At 44.1% G+C, this 16,217-nt stretch overlaps 1 protein-coding gene across 1 annotated transcript in view; it reads left to right on the forward strand.

Annotated features, from left to right (window-relative positions):
* LOC126428270 (juvenile hormone epoxide hydrolase 1-like) overlaps nucleotides 1–16,217 on the forward strand; it is an 83,851-nt gene that overhangs the window by 51,575 nt on the left and 16,059 nt on the right. The window contains exons 3-4 of the mRNA XM_050090185.1: nucleotides 2,548–3,092; nucleotides 14,089–14,291. Coding sequence (XP_049946142.1) covers nucleotides 2,548–3,092; nucleotides 14,089–14,291 — 748 coding nt within the window. The remainder of the gene's footprint in view (nucleotides 1–2,547; nucleotides 3,093–14,088; nucleotides 14,292–16,217) is intronic.

The raw sequence follows: 16,217 nt of genomic DNA on the forward strand, positions 1-16,217 counted from the left end.
TTAATTTGTGAAGCACTTTCTCTTGAATAAATCAGTTTTTTCTGAAACTGTAATCACTTTTTTGCTGGTACGTGTACGTAACGTCTACTGATTTCCATCCCATTCGGCATTTTTTTAGTGTTAGAGTGTATTTACTCATCTGGGGAGGGGGGACCAGATAGATGGTATGGGGTTAAAAACAAGTACAAGACAAATAGTAAATGTAAAAATGGAGGAAAAAAGAGACTGAATTGGGTATGAGATGGAGAAATGTGTAGTGAGAAGCTCAACAGAGTGAAGCCGAAGAGAGAGAGAGAGAGAGAGAGAGAGAGAGAGAGAGAGAGAGAGAGAGAGAGAGAGAGAGAAGCTGTTTTATATATAGTAGGTCCGGTTAGGAAAATGTATGGCAACTATGGACACCTTTTCCATGAAAATTTAGAAATTAAAAAAATTCTTTGTCGCTGAATGCTGATTATTTTCTAGCTTTTTACTGACTATTTTTATTCAACAATGACTTTTATCAAGAAATAACTTAGTTTCTCAGAGTATTCCAGGTATATTTTGTGTAGGAGCTGCTGAACAGCTTTAATGAAGGGTGTTTTTGTACACATTGTCTTTTTGTTAATTTTACTACATTTGTATGTGTTATTATTGTAGTATGAATTTGACTTTTAAGGTTTAATTGTTTTAATGAATATTTTACAATGATCCCACTGTGTAACTAACGCTAAACAATAAAAAAATAATCAATGTAAAGTGTGGTTCAAGTAATAAACAGCTTTAATTTTAGAGCATTATGAAATATTTGATATGGCACTAGGCTGAATACATCCGTAGCCATACATCTTTACATCTTGAGCCTGTATCAGAAGTTCTTTGGGGAACACAGTTCAAAGTTAGAGAGTAAGTCGTGTTAGATGTTTGTAAGGTATCACTGTTACTGATAGGCAGCTGGTATAGGAATGGGACATTTTGGGACTTTCATTATTTACTGCAATTTTGCAATGCAAAGCTAAATACTTTTTGTAAATATTATCTTGTATGAACATGTTGCTCTTTGCATGTAATGTTTGTACACATGATGACCAATGGTTCATAGGCGCTTTGTATAATAATTGTATGTACCTATTACCTGGTTATTGTCTTTTAGTAGAGATGACCCAAACATAGATTCACGACCGAAGTCGATTCTCTTTAATAGAAATAAAGTAATACAGCTGCGTATAATACAATGGGATTTTTAGCCTCTATAGGCTTGTTCCCCATTTATTTCTGCGCCAGAGTTTCACTAGAAGACTGTAAAGATCTTTTTTCTTCTAGCATTATATTGTTGGCTGTGTGTTACACTCAAAATGCGATGGATTGTTGACAACTAATTTCATCAGTGAATAAATGTACTCTGACGTTGTGGTTTAATGGTTTAAACTGATACCTGCAAGATGTACAAATGTGGAGCCCACACTTAGTTCTAATTAATTTATTTTTTGCAATGAATAATTTTTATCAACATGAGGATTTAACCTGCAATACTGTTCCAGAATGTTGAAGTCCAGTGGGGATCCCTGATTGCAAGACAAAGTTCGTTTTGGGAAACCATTGAGAAACGAAATACCCTGGATGCTCTGACATACGAAAGTTAGCGTCTGGCCATAGTGTGTGACGGGGGTGGTTCGAGCGAGGGGTGATTCTGTGATGTTTTGTGTTTATCAGAACATGACCAGGAAACACACAGGTCACCATTAACTCGCTCCAAAACGTTTCTTTAAACATTCTTTGGTGCCAAGTGTTGTCCTTTCGTATGCGCTCATGGGAGCCCAAACGAACATTGCATCACACTTCTTAATAACACAGGTACTGTCTTTTCGTATTTATTCGCCGATAACAGGTCCTCGACTCAAATGTGCGTATGTCCCTCCTGGACAGGTATATACGTAATGTATGAGTGCAGGTTGTGACATATGGAAGTTAATCTCTGGCTGTGATTCGTGCACGGATAGCCGAAGCGGTAAAACTGGAAATCCGGGATCGAGTCTCTGTCTAGCATAACTTTTCGTACATTACTAGTAATTCGCGAACTGGGAACTCTTTTTCATAAGCTACTGAGAAAGTTTAGGGATACAGCTACTGCGACAATCTGCAGAAGGATTCTACTGCTATCTATATACATATCATACAAGGACTACAAAAAGAAGAAGAGAAGAGATATTTGGGCTTGTATAGAAGCATACAGACAGTCGTTTTCCCCTCGCCCCATTTCTGAGTGGAACATGAAAGGCAACAGGTAACAGTGATACAATGTACCCGCTGCCATGCACTGCATGGTTATTCTAGAGTGTTTGATTCTGGAGCACGTGTAATGTCTGCAAACCTTGGGATATTGGGTCTGGACTTCGAATCTCAGTCCGCCACACAGTTTTAATTTGCCAATAAGTTTCATTACAACGTGCACTCCACTACAGACTGAAAATTTCATTCTAGACACCTTGGGTTCTTCACATACACATTGTAACAGTGATATTCGTGTATAGATTGCTGCATTACTGTAATAATATAACTTTCGGTATGTAGGTGATTCAAGACTTGCACGAGAAACTAAAATCCACGCCGAAGTTGACACCGCCATTGGAAGGCGTCGGCTTCGAGTACGGCTTCAACTCTGAGTACCTGAAGGAGGTGGTGGAGTTCTGGCGGACGCAGTATGACTGGAGGGAGCGCGAGAAGTTCCTGAACCAGTTCCCGCAGTTCAAGACGACGGTGAGCGGCCTGGAGCTGCACTTCATCCATGCAAAGCCAGCCGAGGTCCCTCAGGGCACAGTGGTGGTGCCGCTGCTACTGCTCCACGGCTGGCCGGGCTCTGTCAGGGAGTTCTACTCGCTGTTGCCGCTGCTCACCACACCCAGGAAGGGCGAGGGATTCGTCTTCGAGGTGGTGGCCCCTTCCCTGCCCGGGTATGGCTTCTCGCAGGGGGCGGCCAAACCCGGTTTCGGTACCGTGCAGATGGCGGCCGTAATGAAAAAGCTCATGGAGCGACTGGGCCACAACAAGTTCTATGTCCAGGGTGGAGACTGGGGGTCTGCCGTTGGGACTGCTCTGGCGAAATACTTCCCTAGCTAGTGAGTACTGCCACAAATATTTTACCAATGCATAGAGATGTGCAACTCGATCCCTCTCTCGTACAAGGTTTCAGGTTTGAGCATAAGTTCAGAGTGTTTATATTATGCATGTTGGTCTTACAGTTGCTATGGGTTTATTTATCGACTGTCATCTGTTGGTGCCTGAGTTTAAATACTGTCATTTTGTCATCTGGAGAAAGTGAGTGGAACTGTGGTCGCTAGAAAATGCACCACCAAGTAGAGAAATTGGAACACTGCCGACATATTCTCCTGTTTGAATTCAGACAGAAACAGATGCAATAAGAACAATTTGCGCCCTGTGTGGGAATAATGCCACTGGACAGGCCACCTCAAGAAAATGCTTTCCTCGTTTTAAGTAGGTTCGTTTTGAATTTAGCGACCCTGAATGGGGGAGGAGAAGATTAGAGCTTAATATCCCATCTACGAAGAGATCATTACAGAGGGAGCACCAGCTCGAGTTTGGGAAGGCTGGAGAAGGAAATTGGCCATGTCCGTTCAAAGGAACCATCCCAGAATTAGCCGGAAGTGATTTGGGGAAATCACGGAAAAGTTAAATCAGGATGGCTGGACTCAGGTTTGAACCATTGTCCTCCCGGATGCGAGGCTAGTAGGCTAAACACTGTGCCACATCGCTCGTTGTGACTCTGAACATTCAGGATTAATCTACAATGATCCATGTCAGTGTACTTGAGAACTGGAAGATGTTATACCGAGTGAGGTGGTGCAGTGGTTAGCACACTGGACTCACATTCAGGAGGACAACAGTTCAAACCCACTTCTACCCACCCTAATTTAGGTTTTCCATTCTTTCCATAAATCGCTTCAGGAAAATGCTGGGATAGTTCCTTTGAAAGGGTACGGCCGACTTTGTTCCCCATCCTTCCGTAATCCAATGGGACTGATGACCTCTCTGTTTGGTTCCTTCCTCCAAATCAACCAACCAGATATGATGAACTGTGATAATTCCTCCATATAACAACATTTGCACCCAGTGGGGAACGTTCAAAAGTCAGGTGTGCAGGTAATACATGCTCCAAGCCAAAATCACAAAACTCAGTGGGTGGCCAGGTGTGTACCTTTGCTTGTTCTTCCTCAATTTGATCATGAACAACATCGACCATTCCTATTTCTCATCGCTACTGGTGACCAGAAATGGTGTCTTTACGTTAAGATAATGAAAAAGAACAGTGACTGAGGCAAAAGCAGCAACTCCTCATACAAAAACCTGCACACATCCACAAAAAATAATCTCATGCATGTGGTGGAACAACGATGTTGTGTGTGGTGTTTGACTAATTTCTTCCCCGAGATGTAACTATCACTCCTAACATTTATTGTCACCAACTGAGACGTCGAACAGAGATGCAATGCAGAAGAACGACCAGGAAGTCTGTGTGAAGTGCTACTCCACTGTATCCTGCTAGGCTATACAGGAGTTGAGCAGGGGTGTCCCTTCCATACCAATTTCATTCACCTGATCTTGCGACCTCAGAGTTTCACCTTTCCACTCTCTGCCAAACAACATTCGATGCCCATCCTTTCCATGCAGGATTGGGCACCAAACATGGCTTGACGTGTTCTTCGTCTCAAAATCACACGATTTCTACAGTCGCAGGAACAAAAAGTTAGCCTGACGTTAGAAGAATGTTGTAAGTAGTGAAGAAGAATATATTGTTGATGACTAAATTTTCTACTATGTGTATCTGTCATGATTATTGAACTTGTGGAAATACAAAACTTGCGCCCCAAGTGTCACACATATAAGAAAAAAAAAACACATAGGACAAGAAGTCAGTCCTCACAGAAGACATTGCTCGAACACCTCTAGTGCTGATAATAGTTTAGTGGGGTCAGGAACGCCCCGAGTGTTACTGACCTTGAAAAAGGCCACACTGTTGATGCAGGTTAATACACAGGGCAGTAGGTAGGAAGAACCAGTTCCTTTGACGTCATGGTACCATAAGATAGTGGAAATAATAACAGGTTTCATTTAGCAGTGAGAGTCAGTGGCACAGCAGAGCGGGCGTTGTGTGTGTGTGTGTGTGTGTGTGGGGGGGGGGGGGGGGCAGTGCTTGCTCGGCTCAGCACCCACAGGCAGAGTCAGTGACTCAGCACTGCCGGGCTGTGTCAGCACTGCTGACGCCGAGCGTGCTGTTGTGGCTACCTCTCTCCTTTGTAGGACGGTCGCTCCTTTAGGTGCAAATGCGGAGACCGGCCAGTGGCTTGTAGTGCAAGTGGTGTGCGAAGTATCCAAATGCGGACTGTAAACCGAGGTCCCCACTAAGTCAGTTGACGTCAGCTAGCAATAGCCTCAGACGGGACACACCAGCTGTCTTGCAGAGGCATCATACCTGGATGCAGTCCACAGTGCTGTGGGTAGTGTAGCATCAGGTTGTCACTGAGTCAGGATGACGGTAATTTCCGAAAACGATTGCCTATCGAATGTGCTGTTCACTTAGAATATACAAGAAGAATCACTTAAAATGTCCACTGCAGATATTGCGGAATGGAAAGTGCTACTGAAGTACAGTCTTTACAGAAATGCTTGGTAGTCAGGGGCTCCTATTGTTAGCCAAACAATAGATTGTAATAATAACTAGACAGTGTATCTTTAAAAGCAAACATACACTTTTTTAAATTTAACAATGGATATTGACATTAACAGACTAAAAGTAGGGTAAATTTAACAGAAAGTGGTGTTTATAGTAGGATTCTACTGTGAGTCGCTTATGAGATATACCAAGAGTTGTACATACCTGTAGTAGCACACACTGAAGAACACCACATGTGTATACAGTATTTATCCTGACTAAGAACCAGACAAGTGACCACCACAGGTTGCGTTCAAAATGGCCACCGGCAGCAGTGTGAGCAGGCTGCAGTAATGTATCATTGCATATCGTCGTGTGCAGCTGCTATGTTCTTCTAGACAGCATCTGTCAGCTTTCACTGCAGGAAAAAGTCTACAAGCATCACATCTGGGAAACAGGCCTGCCAACGATTTGGAAACAATTCCTGAAGACATGCAGTTGTACTTTGTGAACTAAGGACTGGACAGACGTCATGCTAGTACCACATGTTCCTTCTAATCTGCAGAGGATCATCTTCTAGCATCCACGGAAAATGGTCTGTTAGGAGGCTGAGATACTTACATGTGTTCAGCGTGCCATTCATGAAACACACAGACATATGAGTTGATGATTCACTAGCCCACACCACACGTTACACTCCGTGGATGCTGACATTCAACCAGATACAGCCACGGGGATTGCTGGCAAACCAACAGTGCATGTTTCGGCTGTTTACGTGGCCATTACTGGTAAATGTGTTTTCATCACCAAACAAGATACATGATTATCTGAAGTATATTGTCTTAATGCCCATGGAAGTTAACACAATTTTCATATTTTCTTGTAGTGATGTGGCAGGGATAGAACCTATATCAATGGAGGACGCATACGACACTTGTCTGACTCTTACCACTTCCTCATGTGGTTGTGTGGCAGCAAACATGTGGATCAACTGAAACAGCAGCAAGAACGTTAATTTACCCCTCTTCTCTCACCACTTGTTTCCTTCTGTTACAGTGTCTATGTGTTACACAATCACTTTCAGGTAACTGGTTGAAGAGGCTGAAAAATAACTGCCTAGATGTCTGATGTCTATTGGGATAGCTTTCCGTATACATCGTACAAGAACGAATTGCATTCTTCTTACACTCTCCATACACCATAAGCATGTTGGCTTTTTCTGGAATGGTAAACCCCATCGTCCACTCACGACCTACTGCTAGGACCGTCATACCCTAACTCACAAGCAAGGTACACATAAACACGCTTTAAGCAGATACAACAACATTGTACCAAGCAACTACGCAGATGTAAGGGAAGATTGTACGTGAAAATCGTTGAAATTTGACATTTTCTGTTATCTACTCCATAATGTACTTTGGACTTTCCTGAACATTGAGGTGTTCAAATAATATTTTGAATGTTGACGTGTGACTGTCAAATTTCGCGGCTACGCATATACTGCCACAGTTGAGCAGTCATATCTTGGGAATTATACAGTCTAGAAGGCTGTGAATTGCTTTGTTTTGTCCCTACTGCAACGTCTCATAAGTTGGCATTACGAATAAACAAATCAGTCCTTTGTTTGTGATACTAGTTTTCGCTGAAAGTAGTGTGATTATCGGCTATTTTTGCAGTGTTAACTTCTATTGCTTTTTATACGTAAATAAAATGACTAAGCGTTTAAGCAACTTCAACTAACGCAAATTTGCGGGTAACAGATATGTGAGACCTGCATTTTCTTCAGAAGTGCTTGAAAACACGTGTGCTAGCAGTGAAGGAAACCACGATAATGTTTCTGGAGTGACCACGCCCCCCGGTGCATCGAAAAGGAAAGTAACTTTGGAAACGGGTGACAGTGGTAAAAGTAATGATATTATGGACAACGTCATTATTGATCTGCAAATCCTTGAACAAGTTCTTTCTGAAGATGTCTCTTACTGTCTTTTTGGCGGTGAAGTGAAATTTATGAGGATGTTGGAGCTAGAATAGGTATTGTGTCTAAATTAATCATTAAATGTCAGAAGTGCAAAAACGAAAAAGCGTTTCATGCTTCATCAGAGTGTTCAGGTAATGAATTGCATGAAATTAATGTGAGACTGTTCTATGGCCTTAGATGCATTAGTGAAGGTGCATGGGCTGGTAAAGTTCTCTGCACTGTGTTGAATTTGCCAAAACCACCTTCTGGGTATACGTAATACATAACAGCAATTGAGGACTCTGTAAATGCTGTGGCTGAAGATTCAATGGTTGCGGCTACTTTAGAAGCTGTTGAACAAAATGAGGGTGACACAGACATGAGCATTGCTGTAGATGGATCCTGGCAAAAGCGTGGGTGTAGTTCTAAGAATGGTTTTACATCTGCAATAAGTATTGACACTGGAAAAGTTTTGGATTTTGAAGTTCGCAGTAAGTACTTCCAAGGTTGTACAGTGAATCAGAAGAACAGATTATTTCATAAGCAGCAGTGTATAAAAAGTTATGATGGCCAAGTAGTGGAGTGGAAGTAAAAGGAGCAGTTAACATTTTCCAGCGTTCGCAGAAGGAGAGAGGTGTCAGATATGTGAAATTACGTAGGTGATGAAGACAGCAAGGCTTTCATTGTAATACAAAACAGTAAGCCATATAATGTTCCTATATAAAAACGTGAGTGTGTAGCACATGTCAAGAAAATGTTGGGAACATGTCTGTGTAATCTAAAAAGCAATCTAACACAAAACTGTCTGATGGCAAGACAATAAAATATGCTGGAAGACTAACAGCAAAGTAATTGATGAATTACAGGAATATTATGGGAAGGGCGTTAGAGATAACTGTGGCAATTTAGAGAAGATGAAAAAAAGCTGTATGGAGCACTTCCTTTCATCGAATATCAACTGATGAAAAGCCATGTCATGCTTCGTGTCCACCTCCACCAAACACTGCAGCGGCCTCGTGACCGTATAGGCTGAGGAACCGTGGGCTGGTCACGTGAGTCCTCATTTCAGTTGGTAGGAGTTGATGGCAGGGTTCGAGTGTGGCGCAGATCCCACGAAACCATCGACCCAGGTTGCCAACAAGGCACTCTGCAACCTGGTGGTAGCTCCACAATGGTGTAGGCTGTGTTTACATAGAAGACAGTTGGTCCTCTGATCCAAATGAACCGATCATTTACGGTAAATGTTTGTGTCCGGCTACTTGAAAACTATTTGCAGCCATTCACGGACTTCATTTTAATGGCGCCATGTCACCGAGCCACAATTGTTCGCGATTGGTTTGAAGTAAATTCTGGACAGTGAATGAAATTACAATGAAATCCAGACCCTTAGCTGCTCACAGGCGTTGATAATTATCAGCGGGGACAGGTGAAAAATGTGTGCCCCGACCGGGCCTCAAACCCGGGGCCTCCTGCTTGCATGTCAGTCGCTCTATCCGACTGAACCACCGAGGACACGAAGGATAGTGCGACTGCAGGGACTTTTCTCCGGCACGTTTCCCGTGAGACCCACATTCCGAACTAACTGTCCACACACTACATGGGTAGTGCCCCTGCCCACTATACTCATTACTGGGGGCAGTTAATCTACCGATTCCCGTAAGAGTTTGAACAAGGTGAGTGCATCCACACTGAAAAAGATCATTGACCGGTAAGCCTTATCTATATGAAGATGGTATCTGTGCTTTCGGTCATGTCCGAAAGTAGGTGGACAGTAAGTCGGAAATGTATGTCTTACGTAGAGTGTGCCAGACGTGGAAATGTCGTGTGGCTAGGGCCTCCCGTCGGGTAGACCGTTCACCTGGTGCAAGTCTTTCGATTTGACGCCACTTCGGCGACCTGCGCGTCGATGGGGATGAAATGATGATGATTAGGACAACACAACACCCAGTCCCTGGGCGGAGAAAATCTCCGACCCAGCCGGGAACCGAACCCGGGTCCTTAGGATTGACAGTCTGTCACGCTGACCACTCAGCTACCAGTGCCAGACCTAAGTCCCTGTGTCCTCGATATCTCAGTCGGGCAGAGCATCTTCCATGTAAGCAGGAGATCCGGGGTTCGAGTCCCGGTCGGGACACATACTTTCAACTGTCCCCGTTGATATTTATCAATGTCTGTAAGCTTTTAATATAATCCATTATGGAATAGAGGTAGCACTTGTCGTTATATTAGTTATCACTGTTAGCATTCAACTGCGATTCTTATATTTTAACAACGCGTTTCAAGAGACAATGCTTTCATCATCAGGTTTTAAAGTCTATGTCATGAAATTGAACGGACTAAAAAGATAAAATACCATCACAAATAGTTGGGAAATCCATAGAGTAAAACAGAATTAAAAGTATATTGGACTGTGGGTCCTCGTAATGTAAGACGAGGACCCACAGTCCAATATACTTTTAATTCTGTTTTGCTCTATGGATTTCCCAACTATTTGTGATGGTATTTTGTCTTTTTAGTCCGTTCAATTTCATGACAGACTTTACAACCTGACCGGAAATCGAACCTGGAGTTCCCGCTTTACGTGAGAGGACCGCTTGACCACGCTGGCTAACCACGCACGAATCACGGCCGGATCCGAACTTCCGTATGTCGCCATGCATGTGTCACGACCTGGTATCGGCGAATAAATACGAAATAGCAGTACCAGTGTTATTAAGAAGTACGATGTAATGCTCCTTCGGCCACGCAAGCGTGTACACGAAATGATAACAGTAGATACTCAAGAACCTTGAAATAAACATCGTGGTGTGCGTTCATTGTAACCAGCGTGAGTGTTTCCTGGTGACAATGCGAAAAAACACTCCCAAAACAGCACAAAACTACCCCTCGCTTGAACTACCCCTCCACACTCAAGGGGTTAAACGGTTTAGTGGGCTGACGTCCATTTTTTGTCCATTCAAGGCGTACAGTTTTGTGTCGCAATGTGAACAATGGCCTTTTGTAGGTGTCCGACCCCAGTGTTAATTGCATTTAGTTCCCTTCACAATATTTTGAATATTCTACCTTAGCTACCGAATTCTGATCGAAGTCTGTAATTATTAATGGTGTCATTCCATTTACTGTGTGGAACTGTATATACTGTGTTTCGTCAAAGTTTAATGAGAGCCCATTTGCAGAGAACCACTTAATGATTTTCTGAAAAACATCATTTACAGTTTCACCAGTTAATTCTTGTCTGTTGGGTTTGATTGCTATACTTGTATCATCGGCAAAAAGTATCAGCTTTGCATCTTCGTGAATATACAATGGCAAGTCATTAATACATACACTCCTGGAAATGGAAAAAAGAACACATTGACACCGGTGTGTCAGACCCACCATACTTGCTCCGGACACTGCGAGAGGGCTGTACAAGCAATGATCACACGCACGGCACAGCGGACACACCAGGAACCGCGGTGTTGGCCGTCGAGTGGCACTAGCTGCGCAGCATTTGTGCACCGCCGCCGTCAGTGTCAGCCAGTTTGCCGTGGCATACGGAGCTCCATCGCAGTCTTTAACACTGGTAGCATGCCGCGACAGCGTGGACGTGAACCGTACGTGCAGTTGACGGACTTTGAGCGAGGGCGTATAGTGGGCATGCGGGAGGCCGGGTGGACGTACCGCCGAATTGCTCAACACGTGGGGCGTGAGGTCTCCACAGTACATCGATGTTGTCGCCAGTGGTCGGCGGAAGGTGCACGTGCCCGTTGACTTGGGACCGGACCGCAGCGACGCACGGATGCACGCCAAGACCGTAGGATTCTACGCAGTGCCGTAGGGGACCGCACCGCCACTTCCCAGCAAATTAGGGACACTGTTGCTCCTGGGGTATCGGCGAGGACCATTCGCAACCGTCTCCATGAAGCTGGGCTACGGTCCCGCACACCGTTAGGCCGTCTTCCGCTCACGCCCCAACATCGTGCAGCCCGCCTCCAGTGGTGTCGCGACAGGCGTGAATGGAGGGACGAATGGAGACGTGTCGTCTTCAGCGATGAGAGTCGCTTCTGCCTTGGTGTCAATGATGGTCGTATGCGTGTTTGGCGCCGTGCAGGTGTGCGCCACAATCAGGACTGCATACGACCGAGGCACACAGGGCCAACACCCGGCATCATGGTGTGGGGAGCGATCTCCTACACTGGCCGTACACCACTGGTGATCGTCGAGGGGACACTGAATAGTGCACGGTACATCCAAACCGTCATCGAACCCATCGTTCTACCATTCCTTGACCGGCAAGGGAACTTGCCGTTCCAACAGGAGAATGCACGTCCGCATGTATCCCGTGCCACCCAACGTGCTCTAGAAGGTGTAAGTCAACTACCCTGGCCAGCAAGATCTCCGGATCTGTCCCCCATTGAGCATGTTTGGGACTGGATGATGCATCGTCTTACGCGGTCTGCACGTCCAGCACGAACGCTGGTCCAACTGAGGCGACAGGTGGAAATGGCATGGCAAGCCGTTCCACAGGACTACATCCAGCATCTCTACGATCGCCTCCATGGGAGAATAGCAGCCTGCATTGCTGCGAAAGGTGGATATACACTGTACTAGTGCCGACATTGTGCATGCTCTGTTGCCTGTGTCTATGTGCCTGTGGTTCTGCCAGTGTGATCATGTGATGTATCTGACCACAGGAATGTGTCAATAAAGTTTCCCCTTCCTGGTACAATGAATTCACGGTGTTCTTATTTCAATTTCCAGGAGTGTATTAATAACAGCAGAGGACCCAAGACTGAACCTTGTGGCACCCCATTCTTCATTGTCCCCCAGTTTGAGAAATCAACTTTTTGCACTGATTTGATGCGGATCTCCATGCTACTTATTCTGTGCAAGTCTCTTCATCTTCGAATAACTATGGCAACACACATACTTTTGAATCTTCTTACTGTATTAATTTCTTCGTCTCCTTCTACAAGTTTTACCCCCATTGCCCCCCCCCCCCCCAAACACACACTTCCCTTCAAAAGTACATGTGTGATTCCTTGATGTCTCAGAATGTATCCTACCAAATGATCCAGTCTTTTAGTCAGATAGCACTACAAATTCTATTCTGTACCTGCCGATTGATTGCATGATCTACCCATGTAATCTTCGGCATTCTTCTGTAGCACCACATTTCAAAACCATCTACTTTCATCTTGTCTAAAATGTGTATAGTCCATGTTTCACGTCCATACATGACTAAGCTCCATACAAATACATTAAGAGAAGACTTCCTAATACTTAAATCAGCATTTTATGTTAAAAAATTTCTTTTCTTCAGCGACGCTTTCCTTACTATCGCCAGTCTACATTTTTATATCTTCCCTACTTCAGCCATCATGAGTTATTTTGCTGACACAATAGCAAACCTCATCTACCTTAAATGTCTCTTTTCCTAATATAATTCCCTCAGCATCGCCTGATTTAATTCGACTACGTTCGATTATCCCTATTTCGTTTTTGTTTATGTTTTTCTCGTAACTTCCTTCTAAGGCACTGTCCATTCCGTTCAACTTCTCTTTCAGATCCTTTGCTCTCTCTGATAGAATTGGTTGGTTGTTTCGGGGAAGGAGACCAGACAGCGAGGTCATCGGTCTCATCCGATTAAGGAAGGACGGGGAAGGAAGTCGGCCGTGCCCTTTGAAAGGAACCATCCCGGCATTTGCCTGGATCGATTTGGGGAAATCACGGAAAACCTAAATCAGGATGGCCGGACGCGGGATTGAACAGTCGTCCTCCCGAATGCGAGTCCAGGGTCTAACCACTGTGCCACCTCGCTCGGTCTGATAGAATTACCATGTTATCTGCAAACCTCGAAGTTTTTATTTCTTCTCCCTGAACTTTAATTCCTACTCCAAAGGCTTCTTTGGTTTCCTTTATTGCTTGCTCAATACTGATTGAATAACATCGGGGACAAGTCGCAACCCTGTCTCACTCCGTTCTTCACGCACTGCTTCCGTTTCATGCCCTTCGACTCGTAGAACTATAGTGTGGTTTCTGTACAAGTTGTAAATAGCCTTTCGCTCAAGGGATTTTACCCCTGCTACCTTCAGAATTTCAAAGAGAGTGTTCCAGGCAACATTCTCAAAAGCTTTCTCTATGTCTATAAATGCTATAAAAGCAGGTTCGTCTTTGCATAACCTGTCTTTCAAGATAAGCCGTAGATTTAGTACTGCCTCGGGTGTTCTTACGTACCCGCGGAATCGCAACGGATCTTCCTCCAGGTCGGCTTCTACCAGCTTTTCCTTTCTCCTGTGAAGAATTCGTCTTAGTATTTTGCAACCATGACTTATTGAACTGATGTTCGGTAATATTCACACCTGTCAACACCAGCATTCTTTCGAAATTGCTGTACCTGTGATTATTAGAAATAGTCCTAAATAATCGTGTGTATTTATAGCTTCTAACGTTTGTATCGGCCAGTATTTGGCGGTAGTAACTGATTCTCGTGTGCGCGTTGCAGCATACTGGGACTGCACGTCAACATGTGCTCTGCAGACAGCCTGAAGGCCAGGGTCAAAGCCACGATAGGCGGCTTCTGGCCGACGCTGTTCGTGGAGCGCCGGTACGCGCGCAAGGCCTTCCCCTACTGGAAGAACTTCTTCAACCTGGTACTGCAGGAGATGGGCTACATGCACCTGCAGGCTTCCAAACCGGACACCATAGGTAAGGAAACTTTTCTGTTCCAGCTATCAGCTAAGTATTCGCTTCTTTCTCTACGTCTGTAGACAGGGTGTTCCAAAATTCCTATTACAAACTTCTAGGACTTGTAGAGGGGAGCGGATAAGTAATATTTTGAACAGGAAACTATGACGGTTTGAAATCAGATGTGTAATGACTGCAGGTCTGCTTTCACTCAAGCTAACGGGTCCTGTACAAGTGATCTTGCTAGAAAACGTAGTGGCTCCGTTCTTGGAAACTGGGCCTCTGACTGTCCACCAGGAAGTGTGGTTTCACCATCGTGGTGCATCATCTCGCTTCCCGCGTGCGGTTCGGAGGCGTCTCAGCAGATATTTTAGGTCGAGGGGGTCCACTCGCGTGGTCGCAGCGATAGCCGATTTTAATTCGTCTGGACTACTACTTGTGCGGTCGTATGCAAAGTTTACTTTACGAGACTCTCCAGTATGATAAAAGAGAAAAAAATATTTCAAGTTTTTCAGTTTCAATCTGATATTTGTATATACAGGGTGATTCAAAAAGAATACCACAACTTTAGGAATTTAAAACTCTGCAACGACAAAAGGCAGAGCTAAGCAATATCTGTCGGCGAATTAAGGGAGCTATAAAGTTTCATTTAGTTGTACATTTGTTCGCCATTTCAGCCAATAAAGTTTTTGGTCCCTTTTTCTTCGAAGGTGCTACTGTAACTGGACTACAGTATCTGGAGATGTTAGAGAATTGGCTGTTCCCTCAGCTCGAACAAGAAGCACAGCAATTCATATTTCAGCAGGATGGAGCGCCACCACATTGGCACTTATCTGTCCGTAACTACCTGAACGTCAACTACCCGAGGCGATGGATCGGCCGCCAGGCAGCCCGTGACAGAGCACTTCATCACTGGCCTCCAAGAAGCCCTGATCTTACCCCCTGCGATTTTTCCTTATGGGGGTATGTTAAGGATATGGTGTTTCGGCCACCTCTCCCAGCCACCATTGATGATTTGAAACGAGAAATAACAGCGGCTATCCAAACTGTTACGCCTGATATGCTACAGAGAGTGTGGAACGAGTTGGAGTATCGGGTTGATATTGCTCGTGTGTCTGGAGGGGGCCATATTGAACATCTCTGAACTTGTTTTTGAGTGAAAAAAAACCTTTTTAAATACTCTTTGTAATGATGTATAACAGAAGATTATATTATGTTTCTTTCATTAAATACACATTTTTAAAGTTGTGGTATTCTTTTTGAATCCTGTATATTGTGTTTCATACTAGAATGTCGTGTTCCCAGTTTGGCACAGCTTTGCCACAGGAAACACGAAAGTGGCCGAAACGTCCGTCTTCTGGTCGGCTCCTGATCGTTGTCAGAAGGTGGCTAGTTTTTTGATTACGCAAAGACTTCTATTATTCGGAAAAGAACAACCCGGATTTCTTTACGTAATCAGTATGAGTTTTATAATTACCTAAGGGACCTTTAACAATGAACAATAAAAATAATTGCATTAGCAAATGAAATCATGAATAAATGGGGCGGCTGTGAGTTGTATAGAAGACGAGGAGCGGCCTCCTGTCTACGACCAAGATGCCGCTGTATTCTCTGCTGTAGTGAAGGCAGTTTGGCTTTTATAGAAATAATACGGCATGGAGGTAAAAAAAAAAAATAAAGGAAAAGAATAGAATAAGAAATCTGGTGAACACTAAATATATTCAAATAATTCTCACAAGTAATTAGGGCTTATTTATAAACATTGTAACTTACATAAGTACTTTTCTAACTGTATGGTGCGATCAGATTTCAGCCTGTCCTGTGCCAGCTCCTTGGTTCACGTTTTTGTCACAAATTACAGTCATTACTTTTATCCTTCCTTCGAGACAATTCTTGCACCGTTCAACACCTACATAACAATAACTTGCCGGTTTGGAGTATCGAACA

The sequence above is a fragment of the Schistocerca serialis genome, chromosome 12 (assembly GCF_023864345.2).
Source record: "Schistocerca serialis cubense isolate TAMUIC-IGC-003099 chromosome 12, iqSchSeri2.2, whole genome shotgun sequence".
Lineage (NCBI taxonomy): Eukaryota > Metazoa > Arthropoda > Insecta > Orthoptera > Acrididae > Schistocerca > Schistocerca serialis.